Source organism: Triturus cristatus, chromosome 5_2, assembly GCF_964204655.1.
Source record: "Triturus cristatus chromosome 5_2, aTriCri1.1, whole genome shotgun sequence".
Classification (NCBI taxonomy): domain Eukaryota; kingdom Metazoa; phylum Chordata; class Amphibia; order Caudata; family Salamandridae; genus Triturus; species Triturus cristatus.
In genome coordinates this window covers 791,368,567-791,392,657 of record NC_140588.1, presented here as the reverse complement: position 1 = coordinate 791,392,657, position 24,091 = coordinate 791,368,567, and the positions used below count along the sequence as shown (strand labels likewise).

Sequence of the window (24,091 nt, the reverse complement as noted above, 5' to 3'; positions counted from 1 at the left end):
ATGTGATGACCTACAAAGCATACCTACATTTGCAGCACATAGCTCAAGGACAAAAGCTGAGTTATGTTCCCTTCTGATATTGACACTTTTTAGGTCTGAACAGCCTTTCTGCTTCGCAACAATGTACGTGTTTTCATTTCATCCACATCAAAGTTGAAAAGTGTTGGCAGGTAAGGAAAACTATACCTTAAAAAAATTACAACCCAAATATATGGGGAAATTAAATGTTTATGTTTTGAAAGAAAACTGCATCAAAATGCTAAATGTCAGAAAGTAAAAGAAATCAGCCCACCTGCACATACTGTAATGAACAACAGGGTACAAATTCTAGGTCAAGTTGTTAATAACTAGAGTGATAATATTGCTTTGTCAATCCTAAAGCACTCTAGTTTTTGTAAGACGTGGATCTCGAGACAGATTAAGTAAATCGCAGCAAATCCCACCAGATGTTTAAATGGAGAATTCGGGACTGTTAAAATAGGTATACGTTCGACAGTTACGCCAGTAAAACATATCTCCTAACTAGTGTAAGCTACATATCGTGGATAAGCTAAGGACAGGAAAATAAGCACTGACGAAGGCCATACATTTAGTGCTTACACAGTACACAAACAGACACATGCATGTACTAAGGCGAAACATTTATATATGTCCATGTACACACTATCATGCATACAAAACGTTAAGTACAAAGCAACAGATACAGTCACAATTACACGCATACTTACCAGTGTACCTTTACAAATGTGCACAGATGGCTCACATGCATACATATGCTCTCTATCCTGCCTTGCGCCACTGTTTCTGCTGAATTGTGTCTCTAATTGTACTTGCTGTATATTGTAAATTGTTTTCCTTTTCCCACTTTGCCTGCTTGCCTGTTGTCCTTGTTCGCCCCGTCTCCTCCCTCCCCGCTCCCGCTTCCCGCCACCGCCGCTAAACCCCGCCCCTTTCTTCATTCTGTACCCTCCCCGCTCCCGCCTCCCAGCTGCTCCGCCCCCCCTCGCACTTGGCCATAAATGGCGACCGTGCGACGCAGGTGAGTGTGACCTAGTTTAGGACACCCCCTGCGCCGCACGGCCACCAGCTGCTGCGTGTGCCCCCCAACTACCTGCCTCTGTGCTCCGGCTGCCGCCGCGAGACCACGCTCCCTGCCTCGAGCAGCGTGGTCTGTGCTCTCTATCCTGCCTTGCGCCACTGTTTCTGCTGAATTGTGTCTCTAATTGTACTTGCTGTATATTGTAAATTGTTTTCCTTTTCCCACTTTGCCTGCTTGCCTGTTGTCCTTGTTCGCCCCGTCTCCTCCCTCCCCGCTCCCGCTTCCCGCCACCGCCGCTAAACCCCGCCCCTTTCTTCATTCTGTACCCTCCCCGCTCCCGCCTCCCAGCTGCTCCGCCCCCCCCTCGCACTTGGCCATAAATGGCGACCGTGCGACACAGGTGAGTGTGACCTAGTTTAGGACACCCCCCGCGCCGCACGGCCACCAGCTGCTGCGTGTGCCCCCCAACTACCTGCCTCTGTGCTCCGGCTGCCGCCGCGAGACCACGCCCCCTGCCTCGAGCAGCGTGGTCTGTGCTCTCTATCCTGCCTTGCGCCACTGTTTCTGCTGAATTGTGTCTCTAATTGTACTTGCTGTATATTGTAAATTGTTTCCTTTTCCCGCTTTTTTGCCTGCTTGCCTGTTGTCCTTGTTCGCCCCGTCTCCTCCCTCCCCGCTCCCGCTTCCCGCCACCGCCGCTAAACCCCGCCCCTTTCTTCATTCTGTACCCTCCCCGCTCCCGCCTCCCAGCTGCTCCGCCCCCCCTCGCACTTGGCCATAAATGGCGACCGTGCGACGCAGGTGAGTGTGACCTAGTTTAGGACACCCCCCGCGCCGCACGGCCACCAGCTGCTGCGTGTGCCCCCCAACTACCTGCCTCTGTGCTCCGGCTGCCGCCGCGAGACCACGCCCCCTGCCTCGAGCAGCGTGGTCTGTGCTCTCTATCCTGCCTTGCGCCACTGTTTCTGCTGAATTGTGTCTCTAATTGTACTTGCTATATATTGTAAATTGTTTCCTTTTCCCGCTTTTTTGCCTGCTTGCCTGTTGTCCTTGTTCGCCCCGTCTCCTCCCTCCCCGCCACCGCCACCGCCGCTAAACCCCGCCCCTTTCTTCATTCTGTACCCTCCCCGCTCCCGCCTCCCAGCTGCTCCGCCCCCCTCGCACTTCGCCATAAATGGCGACCGTGCGAACGCGCAGCGGGTGCGCAGTTTGTGCGCCGAAGGCGCGCCAAAGGTAAGCCCGTCTGCGCCCGTCCGCGCCTGGACCGCGCCCAGTGCCAGGACCCCTGGCCCTCGAGGACTCCTGCCCACCCGCTTGACGTACACCGCCGCCACCCTCATCGCTCTCAACTCCAGCCGAATCCCAGGTTGCCACCGAGCCACCCCACGACGCACCCACGGACCCTTCAGCTGCCACGCCTGCAAGTTCACCTGCATTCGGACCTGCCCTACTCCAGCACCCGCCAAGCCGAACACCAGCAGCAACCACCTCAAGTGCATCCTGCTCAACACCCGCTCCGTCCACAGACACGCCATCAAACTCTGGAACCTCCTCGACACCACAGCTCCTGACGTCGCCTTCCTCACGGAAACATGGATGAACGCCTCTTCTGCGCCCGACATCGCCATCGCCATCCCAGAGGGATACAAGATCACCCGGAGGGACCGCTCCGCCAGCCAGATGGGAGGAGGCATCGCCGTCATCCACAGGAACACCATCCGCATCACGACCGACACCGACGACACCCTGACAAGCGCCGAACACCTGCACTTCCAGATCCACACCGACCCGAAGACCACCCTCAGAGGCACCCTGATCTACCGACCCCAGGGACCACGCACACAATTCAGCGAGGACATCGCCGACTTCATCAGCCCGCATGCCCTCCGCTCCGCCGACTACATCCTCCTGGGGGACCTCAACTTCCACCTGGAGAACAACAACGACCGCAACACCTCCACCCTGCTCGACAACCTCGCCAACCTCGGACTCAAGCAGCTGGTGTCCACCCCCACCCACCTCGCCGGACACACACTCGACGCCGTCTTCTCATCCAGCAAAGACATCACCTTCAGCCACGCCACAGGACTCCACTGGACGGACCACAGCTGCGTCCACTTCACCTTCAAAAGAACGACGATCCACCACCACCAGCAACAGGCTGCCCGAAGAAGCTGGAACAAGATCACAGCCGACCAGCTCGCCGCTTCCCTGAGCCAGCACCCTCCTGCCAGCTCAGCGAACCCCAGCCAGGCCGCCGACAACCTCACGAAGTGGATCAGCAACTGCGCGGACGAACTCGCCCCACTGAGGACCCCGCCCAGCAGACCCGGCAGCAAGAAGGCCCCATGGTTCACCGACGAACTCAAGAGCTCCAAGACGAATTGCCGAGCCCTCGAGAAAGCCTGGAGAAAGGAACCAACACCGGACAACATGACCACTCTCAAGCTTGCCACCCGGAAGCACCACCAACTGATCCGCGCCGCCAAGAAAACTGCATTCAAGGACCGGCTGGACAACAACGCACACAACTGCAAGGAACTCTTCAACATCGTGAAAGAGCTCTCCAACCCCAACGCCGGAAACAACGACATCACCCCATTGCAAGACCTCTGCAACTCCCTCGCCTCCTACTTCCACAACAAGATCGCGGACATACACAACAGCTTCAGCATTCAACCGACGCACGCCACGACCACAGCAACGCCGCCCACCACCACCCTCCGCGCCTGGACTCCGACCACCACCGAAGACACCATCCGCATGATGAACTCCGTCCACTCCGGATCTCCGACCGACCCCTGCCCTCACCACGTCTTCAACAAGGCCGACGCTGTCATCGCACCCCACCTGCGGGACATTATCAACACCTCCTTCAACACCGCCACCTTCCCTGAGAGCTGGAATCACGCCGAACTCAGCGCTCTACTCAAGAAACCTACAGCGGACCCCACCGAACTCAAGAACTACCGCCCCATCTCACTCCTCCCGTTTCCTGCAAAAGTCATCGAGAAGACCGTCAACAGACAGCTTGCCGCCTTCCTCGAGACGAATGGATCCCTCGACCCCTCACAGTCTGGCTTCCGAGCCAACCACAGCACCGAGACCGCCCTCATCGCCGCCACCGACGACATCCGGGCCCTGATGGACAACGGAGAAACAGCGGCCCTCATCCTCCTAGACCTCTCCGCGGCATTCGACACTGTCTGCCACCGCACCCTAGTGCAGCGCCTCAGCAATGTCGGAATCCAGGAGAAGGCACTGGAATGGATCGTCTCCTTCCTCGACGGAAGAACTCAGAGAGTCCGCCTACCACCGTACAAGTCAGAGGCCACCGAAGTCATCTGCGGCGTCCCTCAAGGATCCTCGCTGAGCCCCACCCTCTTCAACGTCTACATGAGCCCCCTCGCGGCCATCGCACGCCAGCACAACCTCAACATCATCTCCTACGCTGACGACACCCAGCTTATCCTCTCCCTGACCAACGACCCCGCCGCCGCCAGAGCCAACCTACACGAAGGGATGAAAGATGTAGCCGAGTGGATGACGACCAGCCGCCTGAAACTGAACTCAGACAAGACGGAGGTCCTCATCTTGGGCCCCTCGCCCTCCGCCTGGGACGACTCCTGGTGGCCCCCCGCCCTGGGCACCGCACCCAAACCGACGGACCATGCACGCAACCTGGGCTTCATCCTGGACTCCTCCCTCTCCATGACCAGACAAGTCAACGCCGTCTCCTCGTCATGCTTCAACATCCTGCGCATTCTACGGAAGATCTTCTGGTGGATCCCCACGGAGACCAGGAAGACAGTCACCCAGGCCCTCGTCACCAGCCGACTGGACTACGGCAACGCCCTCTACGCCGGAACCACCGCCAAGCTCCAGAAGAGACTCCAGCGGATCCAGAACGCCTCAGCCAGACTCATCCTCGACATCCCACGAAACAGCCACATCTCTGGACACCTGAGGAACCTGCACTGGCTCCCCGTCAACAAAAGAATCACCTTCCGTCTCCTCACCCACGCACACAAAGCCCTACACGATCAAGGCCCGAGCTACCTCAACAACCGAATCAACTTCTACGCTCCCAAACGCCACCTCCGATCAGCCAGCCACGCCCTCGCCGCCGCCCCCCGCATCCGAAGAGCGACTACAGGAGGAAGGTCCTTCTCCTACCTGGCCGCCAAGACCTGGAACTCCCTCCCGACTGACCTGCGCTTGACCCAAGACCATCTCTCCTTCTGGAAGAAGCTCAAGACCTGGCTGTTCGAGCAGTAGCGGCACCCCCCCCCCCCCAAGCGCCTTGAGACCCTACGGGTAAGTAGTGCGCTCTATAAATGTCATTGATTGATTGATTGATAGACAACACACAGGCATACCATGCACATACAGGTTGGTGGGTAAAAGCCTGACAGTTTAAAAGCATTCATTGCTAAATTAACGTGGTGGATGGATCGATTCAAGAAAAATTGTGAAAAACAATTCATACTTTTGGTATTTATAACATTGACAAGGTGACTTGCTCATGTTTTGCTAATTTTGCTGGTTTTAGTGGATAGATATTAACAGTTTTCTACAATTTGTACTACAATAAACCAATACGCACAAAGTGTCCCATGAAAAATTGAACTATGCGGCAGTGAAAAAATAAAAAAAGCTGTTCCATTTTTAGTGATAGACTAGATGTCAGCCAATAATAACTTCACTAAGAGAAAACGATGGAAAAGAAAATAACACATTTGGGGGGGAGGGGGGGGAGACATACACCATTCTTTTTCAGCCAGGCACTTCTGAAATGAACACGTATTTTGTGAGTAAATGAAGTTTAACATAATGCACCAGAGGTCGTGATGAAAGCCATTGGTAACAGTGTCTCCTGTGGATCGTGGAGGGTTGAGAGTTCCATTTAAAGGGTACAGGCAGACGTTTGGGCCGTGTCGTTGGTGCCAGATTTAATTCCACTAGTTTTTTAGTGTCACACACTGCCAGAGTTAATGTGAAACGAGGCCTCCTCTTAGGTGTTCGCATCTCTAGATTTTTCACGCTCAGCCAATATTAGCTCTCTGCAGATTGCCAGGTGACCAGTGCCAGACTTGAATGATTTTAAAACAGATTCATTTCAACCAGACTTTTCGCAGCCATCTGTCATGGATGCTCACAAGTTCGGATAATCATACTTTTGAGCAAGTCTTCTGTAAACTGGATTTCCATTTATTTAGGAGAAATCGAGCAGTAGGTTTGAAGTACATCTTCTTGATCGAAATTTGGTAAACCAGCTTGAGTCTATTTTTTTAAAATTTTACAGCCTCTTAGTGTTCCAAGTGGGTGTCTAGAGGGAATTCCTTTCGGTCAAATGGGCCAAGCAGTTTTTGAGTTGCAAAACTGCCAGGTTATGATTGGGCTCTATGTGAAAGTACACCCTAATCCTACATAGGTTTTTAGGGAACGATCTACCCAGTGTGACCAGTTTGACTGTCGGTACCCCAATACGTAATTAGATCTATACAACAGTCCTATGTGCCAGATTTAACCAAGCGCAAAAATAAAAGCCAAAAATTTCCCATTAAAGAATCTTGTGCTTCCTCTCTATGGCATAGCATTGAAGCTAAAACTCAACATAGGACATTTTAAATTCAAGTAAATTCAATAATTCTTTCAGTAACCTTTCAAAGCCCTCATGTCAAACCAACATGGAAAGATCCTTTTCTCTTCCTTCATTTCTACTCGTCATTGCCCTGATAAGAGCATTCTAGACTCTCCTCCATCCGAACAAGGCGTCAAGAATCTCATGTAAGAAAAACCTTTTCTTGGCCCGTTCCTAAACCTCCAGATCTGTTCCGTGAAGTCAGTTAATCTTGTAAGCCATTACACAATCAAATGGCCCAAGTGGGAAAGGTAAGAAGTTGTTTCTACTGAAGAGAAAAGACATGCCAGATGGTGTACAATAATGCAATTTATTTTATTAAAAGTTGGGGTGTATGCCCATCTTGTCGTGTAGTTCCTATAAAACCTATATAGGATCTGCACGTTCGGACGACATACACTGTAGGATTGGTGTCAGACTGATTCTAAACACCCCCACCAGGTATGTTGGCCTTTTTGTATCAGCTAGCTCACAGTGCCACTAGAATCTCCTCTTACCAAGAAGAGAATAGTTCTTGGCAACCTTCAAACATGACAACCCTGATCCTTCAGGACCGCGTTAACAGTGTACTACTTTTCGCTCAGTCACTCGTGCTCACTTAGTTTTCAGAGATACACAGAATAAACGGTCTGGACGTTTTTCAATAAGCATTTATTGAACAGTCGTTATTCTTGTGTCAATTCAATTCAAAAATCTTTATTTCGGTTATTGCTAACCATAAAAGACATACAAAGAATATACAAATCATTATCACATAAAACAACCAACCATTTCAATACAAAAAAAGAGTTCAATCAAAGTATGGACACAAAACGAGGGGCTTGGTTTCACTGGTCCAGGCAGTTTCTCAATCTAATACATAGTTTTAAAAATTCCTTAATTTGGAGAATACTGTCACTGTGCAAAAGCTGCAAGTACAAAAGAGCCGGTCTGATTTGTTTAAAACCAAGTTTTTTTAAAAGAGTCACTAAATATAATTTACGAGGAAATTCATAAAATTTGCTTAAAAAGATAAAATGCAGCATATCCTGCGGAGACTTTCCGTCGCAGCCGCAGGGCGCTGCCAATTTATTAAAAATGTCACATTTAGGTCGAATAAGCAGGTGATGAAATTGATTAAACCTAAATCTGGTCAGTAAAAATTTCTCATGTGAAGACAAAGACCCTTCCAGATATGGTTCGATGGCCACGGTAGTCTTAAGCATAACAAACTTTCTCACACTTGGCTTCTGGAGCTCCACATCTTCTCTCGTAATCCTCTTATCCCACAGAAAAGATTGTTTAATTTGCTCCAGATCTCCCCTTGTAATTAATTGTGGTTTGGAGAAGAGTTCAGGGCGACCAAGTTTATCAAAGTTTGATTTTAGGTAGCTTAGCCAAGGAGAGCTCAGTGCCTTGTCCAGTGACAAAAAGTCCTTCATGATTAAGTGTGTTAGGGGTATGTTCTCATTTAGCCAGATTTTAAGCCAAAACATCAAAGGGCGTAAGGAAAGCAAATCACATATATATTGGGACCCCAACTCCTCATGTACAGCAAAATTAGCCGTACCAGATGGGACACACAATAGTCGCTTCATAAAACGATTTTCAACAATCTGTAATTGCTCTCCATTAACATAACCCCAAAGTTCACTACCATAGGATACAGTTGCCACAGACTTAGCATTGTACAATTTCAACATTGCACAGATTGGCTTTTTCCCCAATTTGGTTGCAAAATTGAATATTGACGCGTTAACCCTCACCATTTCACCTTTTTTCTTTACAAGATGAGGTTCCCAATTTAATTTTGTATCGAAGAGAACTCCTAGGTAAGAAAATGTTTTAGTTAAAGGGATTATTTCTCCGCCAATCCTAAATTGGAAGGGTTTTCTTGGTTGCTGACCAACTTGTAATACAAAAGATTTAGAGTTATTTACCAAGAGGTCTCTATCTCTCATAAATGTATTAAATGCTGTTAACAATGATTGCAAGCCCCTCTCGGTCCTAGATATAAGTACTGCATCATCTGCATAAAGAAGTATTGGAATTCCTCGTCTACCAACTCTGGGACAGTCAGCATGAACATCTTGTAACACCCCATCTAAGTCATTAATATAGAAGTTAAAAAGAAAGGGGGCCAGGATACAGCCCTGCCGAACCCCCTTTCCAATACTAAAATTATTAGATACACTCAAGTCCAGGGAATATCTCACATTGGCACTGGTATTATAGTGTAGGGCAACCAAAAAGTCAACCAGACCGCTATCAACCCCTTTTGACCTCATGGACTGCCACAGCTTAGACCGGTTGACACAGTCAAACGCTGAGGACAAGTCCATAAAGGCAAGATGAATGGTACCTTTCTGTATTATAGTATATTTACTTAAGATCAGGAAGAGGTTAAGGCATTGAGTAGTTGTTGATCGGCCTTTACAAAATCCGTACTGCGAGGGAGACATAATGTTCTTTTCCTCCACCCATTCTACCAATCTTTGCAGTACAATTCTTCCTACAATCTTGACCATAGAATCTAATAAAGAAATCGGTCGATAGCAATGTGGGCTGCCCTTGTCGCCCTTTTTAAAAACTGGGACAATTGTGGAAACACCCCATGATCGTGGACATCCTTCTTTTGCAGCAGCATTAAAAACTGACTCTAAAATCGGTGCCCAAAAGCTAGGATCAGATTTATATAAATCGGGGGGAATCCCGTCCGGGCCGGGAGCTTTTCCACCTGTGATTCCCTGTATACCCTCCAAAACTTCAGCTCTATTAAAAACAATCTGTACACCAGTTTTACTGCAGTCAGTACTAGTAACCATGTCCTCTGTGCAGCAGTATAGTTTTTTGAAGTGCACTTCCCACTCCTCCTTAGATATATAACTTTCAGTACCATTTCCCGGGTCCTGTGTCAAAAATGGTTTTCTCATCAAGGCCCAGAAAGCTGTACTACTTCCAAGGGTGGCAGGATCTAAGATCGCTAACCACGCCTCTTCCCTGAGAAATTCCTTATGTCTTGCAATAGTTTTTTTGTAGATCATTCTACATTGCTGGACATCAGCTTTTATCCTAGGCTTAGATGACAATGCTACTCTTAGATTTTTTGCTGCTAGGGAACAATCCTTGTTAAACCACCTTGGACCTTTTAAGGAGTCCGAATTTTTTATAGGTACTGATAGTAATTGAGATACCTTCCCTGCTAAACTGTTGAAGGCATTTAGGATAGTGTTTGGGAGTGTATCCACTTGTGTGCATAACGAAATTTCGTCAGCACAAGTAGTTTTTATTTTAGTGTACAGCTGATCAGGGGTTACCATGGACCATCTCAGACGGCGTCTGCCATCAGTGGTGTTCACCCTACCGATAAGGGGTTCCACTCTTTCTTTTGCTATCAGCGGACCCCTCATAAGAGCAGTGAGAGGATTGTGGTCACTGAATTCACTGACTTCAATAGAGAAGAATCCCACAAAAGACTGCATTACAGATGTTAGCAAAATGAAATCTATAAAAGTTGCCCTACCATTCCCCTTAAATGTTGGGGTGTCAAAGCGCTTATTTGGGGCCATCAATGCCATCATAGGAGTTAATTCTAACTCATTAAGCATATCATTGAGGTGTTCCCCGTCAGTTGTGTGCTCAAAATGGAAATTCTCACGGTCCGGGCAATTAAATTCTGTGATCAATTTAAAAAGAGGGTCTCCACAGGGATGAACATTAAAATCCCCGACCACCATGAGGTTATGAAGACAACCCTTCATGGAGTTACTAATAAAGGAATGCAAAGTAACTATCTGACTAGAGTTGGTACTACAATTGGTGGAATTATAAAAATTGACCAAACCGGCCATACAGTTATCTCCATTTAAAACTAAGCCAATAATGCCAGTGTGGTTTGTTGTAATTCTCCGAACCTTACAACATAAAACTATAGATATAAACACAACCAAGCCCCCCTTAGGTCTACCCCTGTTAGTTGCTACTGCCGGTACATAGTAGGCCTTATACCCTTCCAGGAAGTAATTACAATCGATTGACCAAGTTTCCTGTAAACAGATAACTTGGTATTTTTTAATATACTCGATCCAATTGCAATCCTCCATTTTGGAACCAAGGCCCGCAATGTTCCAAGAAATTATGTTATTAGGGTTGTTGACAGCCAAAGTACATTCCGAACATTCCGTATCCATTAGGCCACAAGTTGCCTGCCCACCAGATACCTCCTGTCAGTCACATAGCTCTAATCCCGAGAGGGCATCGAATCTGTTGTGGGTTACAATGTTGAAACCATTACCTCTCTGTAACCCCCCATTATGAGCATATTCCTCATTAGGAGGCAGTGACTGTGAGGGTATACGTGATCTAAATGGGCCAGGGGTTGGTGGATTTCTAATAAAGTGGGAATAAAAAAACCCCAGTGGGCGTATGCAAATACAGTTGGGAGTGTTGGCCAATGCAGCAGCTCTAAGTAGAACTGTAGCAGCATGCTGAGGATGCCTAAAATTAATGATAATGCAGTCACCATTTATTGTCTTGCTAGATGAACCAATCCAGCTCACCCTCGTTGTTAGTATTTGATCTGCATACTTAACGGGGAACCCACAGTTCTTGTTAAGCCAGAAAACAGTCGTTATTCTTGTGTCAAAAGGATGAGCTGCAACAACCACTAGACAGTAACAGATATAAAGGATTAGAAACACTATGAAAGTAAAAGGATGATAGAGTTCTACCATCTTGCGATAATCATGAATACATACAAGCATATAAAATACATGATAATTAAAGTGCGTACTCCTACGATACCTCCCTAACTAGATGTACCTAAGTGTACCTAGCATGTGTTAAGCCAAGAATCTCTTTAGGATAAAGTCAATCCCATTACCTGGATTGAGAGACTGTGGGACCCCATCCTGGTCTTGGGTTGGACACCCCCAAGGGATGTTAGGCCACTGCGAGCTGGAGTGTCTGCATGCAGGAACTTGAGCGTCTTTGGACAATGTGTCGGCCGGGAAGTCCTGGTCTCCTCTGCCTGTCTTAGCAAGATGTGATGTATATAAACCCATACGTCTCCCCGGGGGTTCTACCTCACTGTATTACTTTGTCGGACTTAGGATGACGTCAGGAATGAACTTTGTACATCGATATTATACAGGAGATGGTAGTCCTGCTGTTCTTCCAAGAATCCTCATGCATAATGTAGGAGGCTTTTACCAGGGAAAATCCCGCGTTCTGTGTGCAGTGTCGTATCTAGGTAAAAGGTCAGTCCCTCAGAACCGTTATGTAAGCAATGTAGGGGAAAATATAGGTGAAGGGTTATGATGTTACCTTAGCCTATATTATGGTACCATGACCTTACAGATGCTACAGAAGAAGCAGATGACAAAAAGATCAAATACTTAAAGAACTTCGCAGGTGACGAAATAAAAGATAAAGAAAATATCACAAGCTGATGAAGTATACCATCAAATCAAGAGGACATTGGAAGCCAGGTTCAATCCAAAGCCTAATGCAGACTATGAACGGTACATCTGCAACCAAGCAAGACAGTAACCTGGTGAGACAATGGATGAGCTTATTGACAGACTTCGTACACTCAAACCACTGCAAGTTCAGTGAATTCAATGAAGTGTGGAAGTCATGCATCTTATATTTATATATGTTTACCTCTCCGATTCATTCTGATGACGCATGGTGCAAGAAATGCTCAGTTTGGAGAACGTGCTCATGGCTGCAAGAGCGGAGGAACGTTCTGATCAACAGGCTGCTGATATGGAAGCCCAAACAACCCAAAATGAATCAGCATTGAGTATAAAAAGTAGAAAGTAGTTAGATGCCCACAGAGTGATATCTCCGAAGAAAAAGAAAATGCGTTTGCGCTTTGGAATCTTCCTTCCCATGAAGGCAAGTGTCCCGCCATCTGACAGATATGCAAAGGACACAATACAAAACTAGCGATGAGGGCATAGAACAAGTGCGCACAAGACGCAATTTACAGCTATTATGCAATTATTCGGTGTCGACGTTCAACTTCCCGTGGTCCACCGCTCCAGGCCACTAATATTTACAACATATACTGCTAATAGGAAAGGAGCTTCCTCTGTATTACAACACTATATCAGTCAAAATTTTGACATATAATCCAAAAAAAAAAAAAAAGGGTTGGCAGGCCAAGTTTTCAATGTGGTAAAATATTCAGGTTTTATTCCAAAATTATGTTCAACAGCATCATCTGTTCAATCTCAAATCATTCTTGCCAGCCTACGCGTTTTGTCCTTTGCTGGACGTCATCAGGTCTGCAAGGAAAATGTACATACACACCAGTCAGTGTTTCAAATTATAATCAAAACCAATTAATCTATACATTTTAAACACCATATATGCTCAATATTCAACAACAAATAAAGTCCTGCCTATCTCCATTCTCAAACATATACCCCAGGATAAAATATTCAAACAATTATTATACACGTTCAAAATTCAATTATGACTTTGAACTGCGAACCATACTCAATGAATCAATTTGTTCCAATTCATTAAAATATACTGTCTATTATTTCCTGCGTATAATACGCACGATTTAAAATAATTTGAAACTACACTCAATAAAACCTTGTTTGAAGGGCAGAAAAGGAAAAGGGACATACCTATGTTTATGTATCAGATAGTCATTCATTTGTTGTCAAGTGCTTTACTACGTTCGTTCATCAATCTGAAGAATCCAATTCTATATGAAGGAAAATGTATAATTATATCATACTACTGAATATGAATTTCCAAGTCTCCTAGTTCCATTCGCCTAAGTCAGCAGGAACTACCTATTAAAATCGATAAGTCCAGCCGCTATTGGCTATTTAGTCGTTTGGATTCATGAAAGGCATTCAAATGTCTACACGACCAGAATTGCGTCAATTTTCTCCCCGCTACGTGATAATTCTAAAAAAAGAGATTAACAAATCCTCATATTAATTCATCTGTCTCTCGCTCTATTAACTACTGGGTGTATGTGCCGTAATACATATAGTACATACCTTAAAAACCGCGCCAAATGGGTATAGTTTGTTCCTCGTCAATTTCGTAAACCTTTTCCTTTACACAAAATGTGTGATATGCATCTGCAAAAAAAAATCTCCGTGTTCTATCTGCTATTATTGACCATTCAAAAAAGAGCGCATTATCGGAAAGTCTTCTGCTATTCTCCAAATCTTACTAATGCAATATTATTTCTCAGGTGATTGACCCCGTTGTACCATCCAATTAATATGCACTGCACGCATTCCCGATCTCATTCGTCCCCAGATATTTAGCTAGTCCCGTTAACAATACAACTATTCACTCAACGCTTTAGAAAAGATACTATTCTGTCTCATTATCATGGAAACTAATTGGTACTACAAGTCTCCTACCAACAAATCAACATACAACTGCTCCTTACCAGGTACTGCCTCCATGAACGTGCCGGCCGGTCCGATAAATCCCGCTGACACCGTTATACTACCTAGCTACCCATTTTAAGCAAACCTTCCACCAATCATATTGTGGTATTGGGTAGCACCAATCAACTCACGCAGATTCCGAATTCCTATTTTACAAATTCAAATCACCTTTTCCTATGCAGTCCGATCACAATAAGACCAATCAGAATCCTTATTCATTAGTCTACGCAGCATACTGTCTGAGCCCATCATGCGGTACATGGAAGCAAACTTCCTATCTGGCGCATGCTTGGCCAATCAGAAGTCCCCATTTCTATTCCCCTGTTTAGAATATTCAAGTCCTGTGCTCTATCTGGTCCGAGTCCGTGTTTGACCAATCAGAAGGGTTGTATCCCTATCATGTATGCCTAATTAAATTCTCACTCATGTTATGATCGTGGTACAATCCTGCAGCGTGCGATATTTCCACTATATCTTTCTTTGACCATGGACTCCTCAAAAGATCAGATGTGTCCAAATAATAAGTCAACATCGGCCTCACAGTACGGCAAACCCCATTTCCTATACGGCCCGATAAGCCAATCAGTGTTGCTCATTCCTATTCCTCTGCAAAACATTGTCCCGCTCCCTGTCTGGTCCGATATCAATTATAACCCTTAGGACTGATTATTTAACTAACCTTCAGAGGATGTTTATTAGTCTATAGACGCATCAGAGTACTCTGATGTGTCCAAACAACAAATCACAATCGACCATACAGTATGGTACACCTCATTTTCTGTAAGGCCCTGTTAAGCAAATCAGGGTTGCTCATTACTGTTCCACCTCACGGCGGCAAACTCCCACTTTCATGATGGTCACCACGCTATATTATTACTTAAACTTCTAACCATGAAAACAACCCCAACTTCTTTGTTCAATTAATGCCATGTCAACTCAAAATAATAATAATTATAAGCAGTATTCACTCTCCCTACGGTCGCAATTAAATTATTTGAGCACAGTACTTAACAAGTCGGTACCTCAATTAGTATTCCGAGAATGTAAATGCATACTACATTGATGTGGCTTATAAATCTATCTAGTTCAGTTTACTCTCTGACTAGATCTCTATGATATATTATTTCACGATGACACGTTTACTATATAGACTTGTGTCCCTGCGATAGTCACATAAGGAAGTTCTAAAATAAATATTTAGCCAACCGATTATGCCGACTCCGTTGTGTACTTTGAAATTCATATTCAATATATATATATATATATATATTTTTTTTTTTATTTGTTTAGAAATCAAAATTACTATAAAATCAAAATATGGGAATCTAACAATTTTTCAAATGTTAATTATTATCTTTTTTTTTTTATTTTAACCACAAGAAACCTGAAAGTCACTTTAAAAAAAATTTAATTCATTATCACTATTTAGGCGCAGTTCTACTGCTCTACATCTACTAATCCACCTTGCTTCCTGCTGTCGCAAATGCAATTCCCAATCTAGCTGGTTTTTCTATTTTTTGGACACCATGAAGCCTGAATTTAGTTTTGTCTTCATGATTATCTTTGATGTGCTGAAACAGTGGGGATCTGACATCTTTGTTCAATATTGATCACCTGTGTTCCTGTATTCTTATTTTTAAACTGTGCTTAGTACTCCCTATGTAAATCATCTGGCATTACACATTATCTCATAAATGACTCCGCAACTGTTACAGTTAATAAATTCATTAATGTGATATTTTGTAGTGGTATTATAACTAAATTCCTGTATTCGATTCACACTCAACTCACAGATGTTACATGCAGCGCATGTAAAAAAAAACTTTAGGCGGTGCTGGGAGCCAATTCCCTGTCTGGGAACTTAACTCCAAATAACTACATGTAATTTCCTTTTCTGCCCTTCAAACAAGGTTTTATTGAGTGTAGTTTCAAATTAGTTTAAATCATGAGTATTATACGCAGGAAATAATAGACAGTATATTTTAATGAATTGGAACAAATTGATTCATTGAGTATGGTTCGCAGTTCAAAGTCATAATTGAATTTTGAACGTGTATAATAATTCTTTGAATATTGTATCCTGGGGTATATGCTTGAGAATGGAGATAGGCAGGACATTATTTGTTGTTGAATATTGAGCATATTTTGTGTTTAAAATGTATAGATTAATTGATTGTGATTATAATTTGAAACACTGACTGGTGTGTATGTACATTTTCCTTACAGCCCTGATGACGTCCAGCAAAGGACGAAATGCGTAGGCTGCTAAGAATGATTTGAGATTGAACAGATGCTGTTGAACATAATTTTGGAATATAACCTGAATATTTTACCACATTGAAAACTTGACCTGCCAACCCTTTTTTTGGAATATATGTCAAAATTTGGACTGATATAGGGTTGTAATACAGAGGACGCTCCTTTCCTATTCGCAGATATGCAAGGGATGCGGGTAAGAACCATTTCATAATGGGTTGACAATCGACAAGAGAAACTAAGTGAGTCAAGGATAGATGAGTAGATTGATGTCAAAAAGTTCCAGAAGCTCTCTAGCCACTCCCACAAGGCCAAACAGCAACACTGACTAAAGCAAGTGGAAACGAAAAAAAGTTGATAGTCATCAAAAGTATCTTCCAAAGGTTTGGTAATATCATCGAGTGACAGTGAGGAAGATGGATATGCGATGGTGTGCCAGTTACAGATCGACATGAGCATGTAGGATTGGTTTGCCTGCAAAGAAAGACACAAATCTAAAAAAAAAATTAGCCACATGAAGCAACAATGTTCATTTTGACACTGACCTAAAAGCAATCTCAAGGTGAATGGCTGCCCTAAAATGTTTATAATAGACAGTGGTGCGTCGATAAACATCATGCCGGCAGAAAAGTACAAAGAACTATCTCCTATACCACATCTCACACCATCGAGAGCATAGGTGTACACCTGGTCAGGTTCTATGACTTTGCAGGGTTAAGGATGTTTTGCAGCAAAAGAAAACGACAGTACACGCACCCATTCATGTCCTCCAAGGTACATCGTCAAGTGCATGCTTATTAAGTTTCGATAATGCTGCTGTCACGGGACTGATCTCTGTCAACTACCACTTCAATGCCCATTCTGAAATAGTGAGTTAATTCCCGACAGTTTCATGGACTTGGGAAACTTAAGACAATGAAGGTGTAGCTTTACATTAATGAAGACATTCACCCTGTTGCACAGCGGCACCGTCAAATTGCTTTTTATTTACAGGCAGCCATTAAGAAAGAATTAGAAACACTGCTAAAGCAGGACATTGAGTGCTCTACTAGTCCAACACCGTGGGTTTCACCCAATGTGGTAGTGCGAAAAAAAAAATAGGACGGTGGAGCTTCAGTGCACATTTGTGTTAACATGCGACAGGCCAACAAAGCAATTGAAAAAGAAAGACATACAGATCTTCACATTGCAGACATGATCATGCAGCTGTATGGTGCTAAAGTGTTCTCCCGCCTTGATTTAAACAAAGGCTACCATCAACATGAACTGAAAAAAAAACTGTAGATACATTACTATTTTTCAACCCATGCTTGTTTGTTCAGATATAAAAAGAAAACTCTGTTTTGGTGAGTCGTAAGCTGCAGAAATCTTTCAAGATGTCATTAATCGAATAAAACAGCCTGTCACATGCTTTCAACTGAAGTGATGATATATTGGTGTTTGGGGCTACACGAAAGCAACATGATAAGACGCTCTCATGTATGCTGTCTGCTTGCTGATTCAGGTCTCACACTAAATGCAGAGAAGTGCGAGTTTCATAAAAACAAATTATTTGGGCATATTTTCCCTGAAAAGGGAATGACTCCGGACCCCGAAAAGGTACAATCTTTGTTGTCTACTTGCCCTAGAGAAGATGTGACCATGCTATGATCCTTCTTAGGCATTGGCAGCTACTGCTCCAGGTACATTTGTGATTTTGCCTCTGTGAGTACCCCTCTAAGAAAACTAACAAAGGGAGATATTAAGTTTGAATGGTAATCTGAATGTGAATAAAGTTTCAAGAAAACAAAACACGTAATTGAAAATGCAACTGAAATGGCTTACTTTGATTGTGGAAAATGCAACGCCCTGTGGGGTTGGGCGTTATCCTTGCTCAAAATAATGAACAGTCCGATGCTCGGAGACACAATGTGGCCTATGCTAGCAGGAGTCTCTCTTAGAACGTGCTTATTCTCAACCTGAGAAAGTAAGCTTAGCAGTAGTATGGGCGTGTGGACACTTCCATGTATTTCTGTATTGAAAGCATTTCACTCGTATCACGAATCAACATGCGGTGCTCACCATTTTTGGAGTTTGATTGCACGTTTGTGCATAAAACAGGGAAGGACAATAATCCAGCAGACTATTTTTCACGAGTGCCATTATAGCATCATAGGACATCGTCCAAAGCAGCTGAGGCCTACATCAATATTCTAGTAAAGTTAAGCGCACCTGTTGCTCTTTCTATTGAACAAATTTTGACAGCTACTAGTACTGACAAAAACTTGCTCAAGCTTAAAGAAATCATTGCCACGCAATCATGGAAGAAACATACTCTACCTCTTACAGATGATGTTGAGTACCAGAAATTCAAGAATGTACAAGAAGAACTTTCTGTTAACCATGATGTCTTACTAAAAGGGGCAGGAATAGTTATTCCTGAAAGCTTGAGGCAACAAGTTATTGAACTGGCTCACAAAGGAAATAGTGGAATTGCTGCCACCAAAAGAGCCCTCATGGATTTAGTGTGGTTCTCACGCCTTGATGAATTTGTTTAAAGGCAACTGAAAGGTTGTCATCTGTGCAACTGTGTCACCCAAACCTACTCCGCAGCCGCTGAATATGTCTGATCTCATTAAGCAGGCCTGGGAGAGGACTCAGGTTGATTTATTCAGACTCATCAATAATGGACATCATCCAATGGAGTTGCCGATGAGTACTCATAACATGACAAAGTCATTAAGAAGCTGGACTACATTTTCGCAGCATGGGGTGTTCCTTCCACTCTCAAATCTGACAACGGTCCACCCTTCAATAGCAGAGAGTTCAAAGACTATCTTAATCCTTTGAACATCAAACATCAGAAAAGTACAACTCTCTGGCTAGAAGCAAATGGCATAGTTGAACTATTTAGGAGTACTTTGAAGAGGGTGGTTCACGGTGCTGTGCTGGAAGAAATTGACCTAAAGTCAGCTTTACGCCCAACCTTCTATGCCTACTGTTCCATTCCTCATTCTATTACAAGAGAAAGTCCCGCCACCTTGCTGTTTGGGAGAGCTCTTGGAACGAAGTTATCACAATGCACCATCAGTCGGTCAATAGACCCTGATGAGATTTAGGTCACCGACACCTTTCACAAATGCAAAATGAAGGCTTATGCTGATACACGCCAAGGTGTTGGAGGCACGGTCTTCAAGAAAGGAAACAGAGTTCTTGTCAAGCAAAAGCAGACATGCAAGACTGACGCTTCATTTGATGCTGAACAACTAAGAGCTGTGGTGAGTAAAGGAAATCTGGTAACTGCCCAATGACCTGGAAAATCCATAACTAGAGACTCATCACACTTTAAGCATTTGCCTCTATGTGCGTCAACTCCAGACCTCATGAGTGAGGGAAGTCCACCTGAGTGCCCAAGTCAAGCATCCGACTTCTCCACAGATGCCAGATGAAGGCATCCCTCTACCTCATGCAACTAGATCTGGAAGACTGGTGCGAGCACCTTGATGACTCAGAGGAGTAATGTGTATACTTGTATATATTTGTTCATACTTTTAATTTAACAAAGGGGGAGATGTTGTGTCCTGTATTTGTGCATATGAGGCCTCTAGTGATTCTTGGCAGACATCTTTCAAATATTACGTAATCTTTTGGGTGTGGTTAATAAAGTCTGTGCCACAGTGCGTTCAGTTAATGGTTTTTTGCTTAAGAATAAACATTTCAAAACCAGAGCTCCGTGTAGAACATGGTCTGTTATATGCTCCCGGGCTGGGGAGGACACTACAGAAGCGAGCGCATAACTCTTCACATATGTGTAATACGATTTCGATATACCAAAAATGTTGACATTGCTATAGACCAATTTAGATGCTCTTGTCATCTTTTCGCTGTTGGACAATGCCTCTCCATACCCCTCCTGATAACCTAAAACAATCGAGCTGTTCACTCCTTCACTTTCTCTTGCCACTTTCTGAAGCCTTCTCAGTACAAAATAGTGGTCAAGGCTGTCCAAGTCTGCACAGATTCAGCAGCATCAAAGGTCAGGCTCCCATTAGACACATTCTTTAGAATTCTAGCCTGAACATGCAGTCAAGACTGAGTAGTTGCGGTCTTCTCTGGATCATAAGCACAAATAGGATGTTAGAGATTGAACTTAAATTCTCAGGTTCACGTGGGCTTTGGGGAATTACTTTAATAAGAGTGTGATTCATTTTAATTACTGTGAAGAGACTTCTTGCACACCATAAGACGGAAAAATAATTATAACAATCAATGTGTTCCAATGCGTTCCAAGGCCATTACCACCTAACGGTATTGCTTCTGGCAGATGTTAGTTTCACATTCAAATACTCCAAAATACTACTCATAAAAATGTAAAGCATCACTTACTTCTACAACCAGGACATTCTAGAAAAGAATTAAAAAAATGGATATTAGAAGAGAATGCAGACAATGCCATATCAAACAAAGTATAAACAGCACTTATGGACTATTAAACACGTTTATTTTTATCTGTACTTTCAAATTGAGGGAAAGGGGGAGGGGGGTGAAAAGCATGGGGAAAAGATGTTTCAGAACTTGCAAAACATTCTTTTGCACTTTACATTCTGTGACCCCCCCAAACTTGGTTCCTCATTTTAGTTTTATGTGGTTCATGTGAACAGATTGACTTGGCATTTTACATGTCATTGGTATTCAAATAAATAGGATAAAATACATACTGTGAATAATTGACTTCATTTATTGATAAAGGTATTCGGTTGAGGGGCATTACTACTCAGTGTCTTTTAGGATTTCATATATGGTACAGTCAGGGTCTAAAAAAGAATATTTCTGGAGCGGGTACAAGGGACATACTGATTTGGATGAATTTGCGGAGCTAGCCAAAACTTAACCCGCCTTGAAGTAGAACAATGAAGTCATTAACTCCGTCCCAATCATTTGATTATCTTGATATTAGGAAAGTGGAAAGTCAGGAGCGGTTCTTGAATATCAGCGAAGCCACAAAATGAAAAAAATCACTTACCTTCGGTAACACTTTTTCTGATGGATCCGTACCTGACTCATGGATGGAAAACCTTAAAAACTTCTGAGGTGGTGTACAAATGCATACAGCAAACTAGTCTTAAGCAGTCCGTCATCAAGGTATGCAAATACATACATCCTTGACCTCCAACGACCAGTTGCGAACATTGCCATCACTTTCATGAAAGCATGTGGAGCAGAGGTAAGGTCGAAGAGCAGCACAGCTGACTGAAAATGCTCCGACCGCTCTGAACAGTACATAGCATTTGTGAGAAAACAGGATTGGTTTACTAAAATGTGCATCCTACAAGTCAGAGGTACCATTCAGTCTCTAGAGTCTACAGAGCAGGGGAGTTTACCAGAGTGAGCATTGTGAACTTGTCCTTTCTCAAAAAGCAAAACCAAAAGGGGATGACGGACAGAGTATTGAACATTGCAAGCACTCACCCCCAGTCAACAGATCTGGGTTTAATCCATCATCATTCTTTAGCTCACTCCGCCACCCCAGTTCAGACATGGCCATATGCAAATCAGTCAGACCCTGTGCCTCATGGGAACAGTCCAGCCCGAACTGCCAAGCCATGTCTTCCCTGGACCCGAAACAAGCATCCTGAAACTGGTTTCTGGCTAATCAGCCGTCATCAGCCAGGCTAGCTTGAATCCAGTGACAAAGTGAGCAAGGGACCCACGTCTGGGCATACCCTGCCAACTTATGGCGAACAAAGCGGTACAAAAGGGGGTGGTGATGGACGGAGTATCAGAACCAATCAAACACTCACACCCAGTCAACAGATCTGGGTTTGATCCATCACCGTTCTTTAGCCCACTCTGCCACCCCAGTTCGGTTTGGTTTTTGCTTTGTTCGCCATAAGTTGGCAGGGTATGACCAGACGTGGGTCCCTTGCTCTCCATGCCACTGGAATCAAGCTATCCTGGCTGAAGAGGGGTGAAACCCCCGAAACCGGTCCTAGGATGCTTGGTTCCAGTCCAGGGAGGACCTGGCTTGGCAGTTCGGGCTGGACTGTTCCTATGAGGCACAGGGTCAAGACTGATTTGCATATGGCTGGGTTCAAACTGGAACAGCATGGTGAGCAGAAAAACGATGGATTTTGACTGGGGGTGAGTGCTTGCAATGTTCAACACTCCGTCCATCATTTCCTTTGGTTTTTGATTTGTTCGCCATAAGTTGGCAGGGTATGCTCAGACATGAGTCCCTTTGCTCACTTTGCCACTGGATTCAAGCAAGCCTGGCTGAAATGCCAGAAACCGGTCCTAGGAAGCGTGTTTCCGGTCCAGGGAAGACAGGGCTTGGCAGTTCGGGCTGGACTGTTCCCATGAGGCACAGGGTCAGACTGATTTGCATATGGCCATGTCTGAACTGGGGTGGCAGAGTGGGCTAAAGAACGGTGATGGATTAAACCCAGATCAGTTGACTGGGGGTGAGTGCTTGCAATGTTCAACACTCCGTCCATCATTTCCTTTGGTTTCTGCTAAAGAAATAAGGACAGCAGCCTTCCGAAATGCTGCTCCTGCTGGCTGTACTCGTGCTGCGTGTGAACCTCCCCTTCACAACACTGTGTAGGAAGCTCGAAAAGGGATGTGCTGGAGACTTCTTCACAATGAAAGGGGTATCAATAAAATTTCGAAAAAAATAGAGCCAGCAGCCACGGGCGGGAGACGCCACTGCAAGTCGAGGCAAAAGAAAGAGTATTGCACCAAACCTACATAAATGGCCAGAAGGGAATGCAGTCTCCAGGGCTGAATAAAACAGCCAAAAGGCAGGACAAATGTGAATTATTCACCAAATGAACCAAAGAAATTCTGAAAGGCAGACAAAGGAACCAATGAAAAGCAGTGGGCGTGGTGAAAGTGCACAGTGAGTAGATAACAGCATGTCGAGTGTCAGCCCATGCGCTGCCTAGGCTCGACCTAAAAAGGGATCTGCCCAAACTAAATAAATAACTTCAATGGTTTGTATGACCTATGTTTCTATTTGTAGACATGATTTGTTATGTCCCGATAATATCCACGGTAATTCTATGAATAGTATTCTTTAGAGGCCTTTTTGGCCTACGTGTCACAACTAAGTCTGATAGACAAAAAAGTGCTCTTCAGTCAGGCTTGCATTTTCCATAATACTATTTACTCAATATTGTGGGCGATGAAGGCTCCTTCAGTTCAATAACACACGGAGTTTGGAGGCCGCCATCCCATTGCCTGCATGGCTATGCCCAGTTGATCGGATTTTGGACAAATTTAGACTTTTATATTCTATCACTCCTGAAACTATTTAGAGTTGTAGATTTGATTTGAGCTATTTCAGTTAGGAATTCAACTGTTAGTCGATTCTACCGTAGACCAATAAAAAAGTATGTATGCGTGACAGAGCAAAAGCTTATTCACTAAATGATTTAGACTGGATGAATCTGATTACTGACCTAATCTAATCTAAACAGTTGTAAATATGAAAAGTGAAACCACTCAATATCTTTCCCTGCTGTCAGCGAAAAGGCAGTTAAATCTTTCATAATACTGCCAGCAAAAAATATCTCCAATTTTTATTAACCATCGTTGGGTGCATTTAGGAGTAACTACCGGTAAATGGCCCTTGAACAAATGTCCAACAAATAAAAGTCCAGGACCAGACTGCATTCTTATTGATATTAGACCTAATCCATAGTTACGGACAGCATTTCTGGTTAAAATCTCAAATGCGGTTTGTAGTTCGAATAATATCCC

The 24,091-nt window shown here is 44.2% G+C and overlaps 1 protein-coding gene across 2 annotated transcripts in view; it reads right to left on the bottom strand.

The window, feature by feature from the left end:
- HPRT1 (hypoxanthine phosphoribosyltransferase 1) overlaps positions 1-24,091 on the bottom strand; it is a 796,282-nt gene that overhangs the window by 343,231 nt on the left and 428,960 nt on the right. For both annotated transcript variants that reach the window (XM_085607912.1, XM_085607911.1), the window contains exon 5: positions 20,717-20,734. In XM_085607912.1, coding sequence (XP_085464038.1) covers positions 20,717-20,734 — 18 coding nt within the window. The remainder of the gene's footprint in view (positions 1-20,716; positions 20,735-24,091) is intronic.